Raw genomic sequence first — 10,995 nt, forward strand, 5'->3', positions numbered from 1 at the left:
GTTATGACATAGCACGTTCCATGGCTCCACTCAGCCCTTATCTTATGATCTCCTACAACCCTACAATCTTCTCAGATGTCTTTGTACTTAGCTGTAGGATTTTGTGAATAAAGCAAGCGAGAGTCATTTTATCTGCCTAACAAAAGCCGCAGCCCTTTACTTCCATTATGAACAAACCAAACGCAATCATCTTGTACTCATGTCATTACATCAGACACTGTCTCGTAAAGTGAACACAACAATATGTGTCGCCTGTCACCCATTACATTACCCTACATGTGACCCCCAGAATTCTCCAAAACCGGCACTGAGATTCTGTCTGGAGCTTATAAAGCCGCCTGGCTCACAGCCTATGTGTCTTGATTGAAATAACAGCAGGTGCCTCTGACTTATCAAGGGGTGTGAGGGGAGTATGGTAGTGGAACTGACAAGATCTTGGTGGGCCAGTTTAAGGTGATCTATAGAAATATATTCAGCATTACACTTCTAAGCTACAATGAAAGAATTTTTGTCCCATTCTAAAATGCAGAAAGGGCCATCGTAAGGAGGCTTAAGGGGGTATTGATGTGTATCAAGGCAAACAAAATTGAACAAAGTACAACATAAGTCAACTGGAACCCAAGAGTGCTGTACACCATGATGAGAGGTAGGAATAGGTGGAGAGGAATTGAGTTTACTGAGGAGGATGGAATGCTGCTGAAACACTAACCAGGCTGTTGAGGCATCAGGAATAAAATTACTCGGCACCTGTAGTGGCTGCCCGTACACCAACACGGCTGCAGAGGACTGCAGGTCTTCTTTTGGAGCTGTTCTGAGCCCCAGCAGGACCAGCGGGAGATGATCGTGCCAACACTCGTCTGTTAAGGAGGATGTCAGAGCAGCCTTTAAGGAACGGCGAAGGTGCTCACATGGGCCATTGGACTACCTATGACAGCTGTGGATAGATGCAATTTAACGCTGAGGGTCTGTGCCATTGTGGCCCAGAGGTCTGTCGTGAGTTGAGGACCATGTTTGGAAGAAGTATCAGATGGGGTGCCAAACAGTCATCCTGCTGAGGCACATCTACAACCATCTTCGATGCTAGGTGGGCCAACCTCTGGACACTTGGTGGCATGGTCCACATGGAAAGCAAATGCATGAAACTGCAGGTGGGGTGGGGGGGTGAGCGGTGGGATAATGGACCAACCAGGTCCACATTGACGTTCCTCAGGGACCTTAAAAGGTGCCAATGATGTCTGAACGTGATGGTTAATTTTTGCCCACTGACACACAACATAGGCCTCACTCCAGTCTCATGCATCCTTTCTAAGGCCATGCCACGCAAACTTTAAAGCAACCAGTTGCTGTGAAGCCTTCCTGACTGGATGCAAGAGGCAGTGTTGAAAAGCACTATGCCTCTAGTTTGTAGGCACTACGGTGTGAGGGCAACTGGATGAGAGAAACTCTTGCAATCCTGAGCTTGATGTCAGCCAACCACAGACCCATGACTACTGTCCTGTAAACCTGGATCTCTAGATCGGTAGCTTGGTCAGCTGCCATGGCAGTATAGTCAACCCTGATGTATATGGCATTGATGTGGGCCATGAGAGGCTGTTAGCAAAACTAACTATCTTGATCAGTGGACTCTGAAAAGACTAGGATCAAACTCACTTTATTTACAAGATACATCACAGCGAGTCCACCTCACAATCAGGGCATCCTAGACTCCAAATAAACTGTGGAAAGTTCCTTTTACACAGTACAGAAACAAGAAGTTTGTAATTTTAGTCCTGAGCACACAGAAAAACAGGATATCGACCAGTTAGCCAGGACTGATTTTATGGCTGACTATATGCAAAAAACCTTGTAACTTTAAGGGTCATAATGGAAAAGTACCAGCAGCTCTGGTGCCACCAAACAAATAATCCTTTATTCTTCCACAGAGGCAATCAGCCTTATTTTTCCTTTCGATGTGCTGTACGTCAGTAGTGAATTCTGAAATGTAGGCCAAGTGGTGTTGCTGCTATGCAGATGAAGGGTCTGACACTTCGGCCATTGCGTGCATGAAGGGTTTGAGGTCAACGAACACTAAAATGCTGACCCCCCTCCCCCCCAGCAGAAAATGAAAATAGTGGATGGCCAGATAGAGGCCTGGAAGTAAAACATGCTGTATTTCCTCTCGGTGGGTGGGGGTTGCAGCCCTGCCAGCTGAAGGTGGAGTGAGTGGCTACCACAGGCCTCTAACCAATTGGTTGTGCACAGCACCCACAGCATCGTTTGAAGCATCAGTAATCATGGCTGTAGATCTGCTGGGAGCAAGTGCGCTAGTAGGGTTGCATTCCAAAGAGCTCATTAGCTCTCGTCATGTCCGCTGACCGCTCAAGCATGCAATTAAGGGCACTGCCTTTAAGGATACTACACAAGGGGAGCACACGTTCAGTAGCTTGCGGAATAAAACTGATAGAAATTCAGAGGAGGTGCTGTGGCTGTGAAAGTCAGTAGTAGAGAAACTGAACTGGCATTCAGCAGGAGTAATAATCTGTCCATGTTGGCTTAAACGCTTGAAAAGTGTGCAGAGATGTGACAAGTTTTTGGTTCTGGACAAGATAATCTCAAAAAAGAAAACTGAAGTCTTTTAACACAGAGTCCATTAGTTCCCGGAAAGTCTGTGCTCCATTTTCTAACCCAAACAATATGCTCAGAAACTCAAATAGGCCAAATGGGGTTATAACAGCAGTTTTGGGAACATCCTCAGTGCACACAGGCACCTGATGGTAGCCCGGGACAAAGTCTACTTTAGGAAAAAGTTATCTTTCGGGCTAAATGCACCAAAAAGTCTTGAAATTGTGGGATTGGGTAACAGAAATGGTGGCTTTGTTAAGGCGGTGGTAATTGCCCCATGGACGGCAACCTCCATCAGGCTTAGGGACCCATGGAGGGGTGAAGCCCAGGGGCTAATTGACCTGTATGCAAATGTCAAGCATCTCCATGTTAACAAACTTACCCTTTGCTCTGGCCAGCTTTTCTGAGTCCAGTTTACGTGCACCGGCGTGTACCGACAGGTCAGTTATGGAAATGTGGAAAACGTTCAATCCCATGCTTTGTGATTGTAGTGGAAAATGCGGGCTTGGTGAGGTTTGGGAACTCGCCCAGCAGGCGAGTGAATTTGCGTGTGGCAGTGCATGTGCTAGACAGCGATGTCATGGAGAACTTACTGGGGGATAGAGTACAATGGCCCAAAGTCCTTTGTGTCCGCAATCCAACAGTTCTCAAGATCTGCTAACAGTCCTTTGGCACGCAGGAAATCTAGAGGTCTAGCAACTTTTCCCAAGACGAAGTCCCATGTGTAGTGTTGTTCACTGAAGCAGAGCATCACCCGTTGTGTCCCATAAGTACAGATCCTGTTGCCATTGGTGGACTCCAGCAAGGGTCCATCATTCTCTGCCTTATGGGCGATGCTAGCAGCAATCTCACTTGAGCACCCATGTCACACACGAAGAGTCATCCTGAAATGGTGTCCATAATGAAGATTAGATGACCCTGGCAAATGGAACCCATGGTGTTCACAGATCATTGATGTCCCAATGCGCTGGCCCTGTCAAAGCTGCATGACGGTGCACATGGTAAAACCATTGACCCGGCGTTATCTGGTTCGGAGCCATGGGCTGAGTGTGCTGGAGGCTCTGCTAACAGGGCTTATTCAGGCAGGACAAGGAGGAGGAATGACGAATCATTGTCTGGTTGAGTGTACATTATTGGCTATTTTAGCAAGCTTCTATATTCCTTCTTGGCTGTATTAGCAAGGGCTGTGCAAACTTTAACAGGCAGTTGTTGCATAAAGAGTCCTTTAAAAGTAAAACAAGGATGGTGGTTGCCCAGGAGGAACAGCATCTGGTTCATTGGTTCAGAAGGCCTAGCATCACCCAAGCCAGGTAAGGGGAACAACTATTTAGCGCACTCAGACTCAGACCATCCAAAAATCTGCAACAGGGGAGTTTTCACGTGCAGGTGGGTCTAGTAGACTCACAGCTCTGGCTGTAGTGGAGTTACTTAGCAATGCTTCCATGTAGTAAAATTTGGTATTGTCTGCTGTGATTGCTTGCTGCATGAACTGGGCAAACCACGTGGTAGTGTGCTGCTCCCAAAACTCCAGCAGCTTCAAAGCAACTGCATTGTCCAACATGTAGCTGAGTAACTCTGGAATCGTCCAAGAGCGTCAGGGTCACCAATGTAGGATTTAGTGAATAAAACATGTGAGAGCCGTTTTATGCTCTTAACAAAAGCTGCAGCTCTCTGTTTCCATTTCGAACAAGCCAAAAGCAGTCACCTTATACTGACACCATTATGTCAGACACCGCCTCTTAAAGTGAACACAACAACTCAATGATGGTTTTTGTGAATTATGTAGAACAGTTTCTATTATGAACAATATGTGCCACCTGTCACCCATTACTTTACCCTTCATGGCCAATTGTGCATCCCAATTTTAATAGTTTCATCATTGATGGCTGTGCATTCACTTGCTTAGGCTCCAAGTTCTGGATCTTCTCCAACACCAATCCCTTAGCCCTGCCCAAAATACCTCTCCATCTCTCGACTTGATTTTCCTACATTAAACACTCCATTAAATGAAGAGTTTAGATAAACGTCCAATTTACACATGGCTTAATATCAAATTTTGTTTAATAAATATATATGAAGGATCTTTGGAAGTTTTACTAAATTAAATGCATATTATTGTTAGGAACAGTGCCTTGATCCATGATACTTGGATTTTCATATCATTACAATTTTTTCTTAAAATGACTATTACAGGGTTTATAATTTATTTTAACAACTTAATGCTTTATACTAGGCTCAAAGAGGTCAGATTTATTTAACAGATAATAAACATGTCATCTAATTTCAAAATAGACTTTTGAAATGAACACCAATCTTTGGAGCAAACTTACAACATATTTTTATCAAGAACAATTTTCAAGTATTAATTCCTTACTAAAACATTCCTTGAGTTGAACTACTGCTTTCTATTTGTGTTTTAAATAATGGTTTTAAATTAATTTCAGTACTGCTAAATGTCAGTATTTCATATATAACAGCTTATTACTTCTCACAACATGGAGTATTTAAAAATATCTTTAAGATATACTCTCAGTAGCCAACCCTTATACCTAATAAAGTGTATGTTGATGTGTTTCTGCTGCTGTACTCCATCCAATTCAAGTTTTGATGTACTGTGCATCCAGAGATGCTCTTCTGCACACCACAGTTGTGACTCATAGTTATGAGTTACTGTCACCCTCCTGTCAGCTTGAACCAGTCTGGCCATTCCCATTCTCCTCTGACGTCTCTCATGAACAAGTGTTCTCAACACAGAAATGCTGTTCCCTGGATGTTTTTAGTTTTCCACACCAATTTCTGTAAACTCTAGATTTTGTGGTACGTGAAAATCCCACTTCATGAGATACTCAAACCACACTGCCACCAGCCCATCATTCCACACTCAAAGTTACTTAGATCACATTTCTTCCCCATTCTGATGTTTGGTCTGAACAACAACGGAACCTCTTGACTATGTCTGCATGCTTCTATGCACTGATTCACTGCTACATGATTGGCTGATTGGCTATTTGCATTAACAAGTTCCTAATGGGGTGGCCACTGAGTGTATAGTTCAGACTTGGTAAAAGATTATACTAAACCAATACATAAATGCCATTTGATAATGTGGAACTGAACTGGAATGGAGAATTGAGCATGCCATTTGTGACAAATGCCAACTTGACTTGCACTAAAAATTCTCAAAAGTCTTCATCAATCATAGAATTTTGTGCAGCACATTTTTCAAGCTGAATTGCTTAACTATGTTAAAACAAACAGGGCTGTGCAATATATAAAAACATCAAAACTTGTGGTTCAAGTTGAAAGTTTTCTCACAATGTGGTAAGTGTTCTGGGTCAAGGGAAATATCTGAAACTGTAAAGCTTACAGTTGTGGACAGTGAGAAAACAAATCAGTCCAGAATTCCTTGGAAAATTTGAAGGTTTTATCCCAAAACTGAGAAAACTTGTGCGGCAAGGTAAACCAAGTGAAAAGCAGAGAGAGGAAGTGCAGGGAAGGGCATGAGAAAATGGAAGACTGAAAAAGAATGATAACCCAGTTAAAATTACAGTTGAGTGGTTTGCATTACTTATATGCAAGTTCAATTTTAAAACTGGAGTCATGGAGTCCGAATGAGGACAGCAATTCACAGCCATAAACATATTATTTATAAATGTTGAATCAAAACTAAATGCAAAAAAAAAACATAAGCACAGAGAAAGAAATTCTTCCAGTAAAAGTGGCAGAGTAGAGTTCCCATGAGCCTTCTCTGGTATATCGGAAGGGCCAAAGCACTCCTAAACCTTCTCTAATATATAGGATCAAATAAAGCATTCTGGCTCCTTTACTGACATATCAAATGGGGAAACGCAGCTTATATGTAGAAATTTGAGCAGCAATTCTACAGCTCTTCTTATACATTGGAACAGAATTCCTCGATCATTGATATTATATGGGATGAAAGGAGAAGTGTCCAGCATCTGCTCAGATACATAGGATAATGAGGAGCACTTCTGCACTTCATGTCATTTTAGGGGTTAGGACAAGCACACTTGATACTCCAGTATATGGAAGTTCTTCCAAACTTCTGATAAATAGTATTTATTCTTCTTAGCACAAGAAACTGAAGTAGCAAGCCATTCAATTCTACATATCTTCTCCACCAAAATATCAAGGCTAATCTTTAACTTCAGTGCCACTTTCCCATTCTAAGCTCGTATCTCAAGATACTTACAAATCTATCAATTTCTGCCTTGTATATACTCAACGACAGGGTCTCCAATCCACTAATGTAGAAAATTCCATATTTGTCTTCCTTTAGATCAGGGGTTCCCAATCTTTTCTATGTCATGGACCAATACCATTAAGCAAGAGGTTCGTTGACCCTAGATTGGGAACCCCTGCTCTACATGAAGAAATCTTTCCCCATTTTTGTTCTAAGTGCCCAAATCCTTCTCTATAAACACCATCTCTGCATGTTCATTAGTTAATGGGACCACAACAGGCACTTTTGAATTAATATGATTAGATTAAGCAGATTGGATCCTTGCTCCTTGAAGCTGAGAAGAATGAAAGGGGACTTAATTTGAAACATATACAGTCTCAACTATATCCAAGGTCTTGTTCTCCCAAACTCTATCTGAGAGCAAATAAAAATTTCTTCAACTATCTGCTAGACATTAATTTATGTTTTGCAAAGGTGTAATGCCTGCTTTAGACATGGAAAAATGCATCATGTTATTTCCTCATTCTCAGAATGGTAGGAGCTCTAGGGAAAATGCACGATTCTTGGCCACCATATTAGAAACTCTGTAGCCTGGCTGGCATCCAAAAATGGCATCGCAGGGTTAAATTTAAAGCTTAGTTCTGCTAGAAATTAAATTGAGAGCTGTGGTAAAAAAAAAATCCATTTTGAGTTTGATTGCAATTGAATTGTGTGCACTTCCAATTTAAAATTGCCAGCCAACATAAGCAGTTTGACATTTTCCTACCATCTCTTTTCCACCCTTCACTAGATAGCTGGGTCAGAGTTTCAGATCCCTGCTTTGAGATGCTTCACAGTTTCTGCTCCTGTCTCGGTGCATCCTCGGTGGAACCCTTCTCTACAACGGCATAATTCACTGCCCAGAATCTCACTCAAGCAGCATTTCAATTACCAGCACCACCCACTCCGTTCCATGATCAATTTTTCCATGGTCTCCATACCAATTATATAATTAAAAACTGATTCATCATTTACAATTTTACTTGCTCAAAAGTAAACCAACAGAGCATCCTACTTGGCAGAGGAACAGGTAGCTACAAATACAGTATGTCATCCTCTCCCACAGCCTCGTCTATATTCATTATTGTCTCTGTTATTCCAGGGCCATCCCATATTCATTAACACTGCAAGCCTCAAATACATCATTTCCTTTTGATATGGTATGCAATTCAGTTGCTGATTGCGTAGCTTTGTATTCAAATTTTGAAGACCAATCCTTATCAATGATGCAAAGAAATCATTTGGTGAGTCAGGAAAGACAAATTTCTAAGCATCATGAATACTAGTTGAAATTAACCCATGCTCGAAAAAAAGTAAAATTTGATTTACATTCCAATTATCACTGAATATGAAGACCAGCTATGCAGAGACGTTCATACACTCCAGCCGTGATACTGTCTTTCTTCTATTCTTGATGACCTATTGGCACTGTTGACTACAAAACTGATAATTTGCACAAACATGTGAAAATAGCCTAAATGTTTTATCATTCAGTATTTTGAATGATAAATATTGGCCGGGTCAACAGGGATAACTCCCCCAAAACAATGCCACTTCACTTTTCACATCCACCTTCAGAGCAGAAAAGTCCTCATTTTAACACCTGATCTGAAATCCATCAACTTCTATGAAGTTTTATCCCCTACGCTGTCCAAGTTGTTTCTTCCCCCCCCCCCCACACACACACACACACACACACACACACACACACACACACACACACACACACACACACACACACACACACACACACACACACACACACACACACACACACACACACACACACACACACACACACACGCACTTCCAGTATTATATCGAATATTAGGAACTTTCTGACTCCAAGAGTGCTTCCAGCTGAGCCGCTACTGACCTATCGTTCCGTTCTGAGCAGCGGGGTCTCACTCAAACTTATGCTGGTTTTACAGTTTTGCAGTAAATAGAGACCAGCGCGACAGGCATTGAAACAAATCCGCTTTAAAGTTCTGGCACAGAAATCCGTGGAAATCCGCCTACACGTCGAACTTATCCACTGTCTGCACCGCGGAAACTTGTCTGCACCTGTCCACGCAGAGGGTTGGATCGGCAATCCTTACCTTAAGATAAGGGCGTCCATTTGCAACACCTCCAATCACCATGTCCGACTGAGCCATGGACCCTGTCGGGGAGATCCCAAATCCAACGTAGCCCCTGGTTTCCACCTCCACCTCGAAGGTGATGCTGGTGTTGTCGCCTTTCCACCTGAGGTGGTACCTGCCGTTAGCGTCCAGCACGGCGTGGTGGACGAAGGTTCTCCGCGCCCAGGCGCCCGCGGTGGCTGCAGCCGCGCCAGGACACAACTTCAGCAGAAGCGCAGCCACCAAAACAAGGCACCAGAGACAGCTTGACACCATGCCGCTTGCTCAGCTCTCAAACGCGCTTCTGAAAGTACCTTCAAGTCAGAGGGAGAGAGATAGGCGTTCTCACAACGGTTGGCCCCCCAGTAAAGAGAGCATCCCTTTCCTCCCCCTCTCAGTTGGCGTCTAAATCTCCTCAAGCATGTGTGGCTTCTGCGAGCGCAGCACCAAAGGTTCCGCCTCTGGCAAGGACGCACGACCTTAAGTCCGTCCGCTTCTCGGCGGGGTTTCCAGCCACGGACAGATGGGCGAGAGTTATCAAAGCTCCCCTGGTTCCCCGCCCCCAGCCAGTGGCCGTGCGTGATAGGAATCTGACAGCGAGTCCGATTCTCTCTGAAAGCCTGTCCCATGTGAAGGAAAGTCAGTGTCAGCAAAGGCAGGGCTTGCCGCGAATCAATGTGCTGCCGGGCAGATGTGGGCATGCCCACTCTGTGACTCGGTCAAATTCTGCGCTTGTCCCGGCTACTGCTCTTCCCAAGCATTCGGCTACAAGCTGTCAAATGAGGCGAAATAGGCTGAAAACGTAACTGCCTGCCCCCAAAGTACAGGTAACCCGGCCCAGATACTGATCTAATATAGAGGCAAGTATCATAACCAAGATTCAAAGTATTCCTGGATTTATTTATTACATTGATTTTTAAACTTATTTTAAAGTTATTTTTGCTATTGAATGTGGAAAGAGTGATATCATACTCAATGACATATGATCAAATGGCATACTCAATTTCTTTAAAGGAAGTTGTTTCCGGTATTCTTTGCCCTTTGCAATTACAATTTCCTGCAAACCAAGGTCCGGTCTTGAGAATTGCCATTGATATTTGGAATAGCCCCATGTCCATCTGCACATAAACAATAGCTTCACTGTGTGCAGCAGCTGTTATATGTATAAATGGACAACTGACTACATGCGACCCATTGTTATCCTTCCTAAGGCTGGTGCTTCACACATCAGAACAACCCCCAGTAAAGTTCTCTTGTACACTAGACAAAGTGTATTTTAATTTAATTATTAAAATATACTTAAACATTTAAGTGTGATTAAATGTTCAAATCTTCAAATTCATTAGATATTTTCACTCCTCATATCGTTAATCTTTTTTTTCCATTAAGACTTTTCTTCCTGTGATCTCAGGAAGAACTATAACAGTGCCAACGCAGAAGAGTTCCCACGTTGCTATCGTTCAACGCAGAGAGAGAAAAAATATATATTAAATAGTTAAATTAAATAAGTAGTGTAAGACATTAAAAAAAGAAATAAAAAGTAGCAAACACGAGGAAATCTGCAGATGCTGGAAATTCAAACAACACACACAAAATGCTGGTGGAACACAGCAGGCCAGGCAGCATCTATAAGGAGAAGTGCTGTCGACGTTTTGGGCCGAGGCCCTTTGTAGCAAGATAGGTTCAGAGGTTCAATGTCCATTCAGAAATCGGATGGCAGAGGGGAAGAAGCCGTTCCTGAATCAATGAGTGTGTGCCTTCAGGCTTCTGTATCTCCTTCCCGATGATAGCAGTGAGAAGAGGGCACGTCCTGGTTGGGGGAGGGGGTCCTTAATGATGGATTCTGCCTTTCTGAGGCATTGCTTGTGATCTGTAGAAATTTGCGAGTTGTAATGAATTCACCAGATCAATACAGGCATTAAATAATTAAATTAGGAAAGCACTCTATAAGATTAATTGATGATCTAATTTAAGTGTTTACAATAGAATAGATAAAAATTGCTTCCTCTAGCAGAAGAATTCAAAATTAGA

General features: G+C 42.9%; 1 protein-coding gene across 1 annotated transcript in view; it reads right to left on the minus strand.

The window, feature by feature from the left end:
• The window catches only part of moxd1 (monooxygenase, DBH-like 1), a 77,470-nt gene extending 67,870 nt beyond the window's left edge, over positions 1-9,600 (minus strand). The window contains exon 1 of the mRNA XM_073057260.1: positions 8,944-9,600. Within this exon, the coding sequence (XP_072913361.1) occupies positions 8,944-9,240 (297 nt within the window). The 5' untranslated portion in view covers positions 9,241-9,600. The remainder of the gene's footprint in view (positions 1-8,943) is intronic.
• Positions 9,601-10,995: the final 1,395 nt, after the last annotated feature.

This window comes from Hemitrygon akajei, chromosome 9 (assembly GCF_048418815.1).
Source record: "Hemitrygon akajei chromosome 9, sHemAka1.3, whole genome shotgun sequence".
NCBI lineage: Eukaryota > Metazoa > Chordata > Chondrichthyes > Myliobatiformes > Dasyatidae > Hemitrygon > Hemitrygon akajei.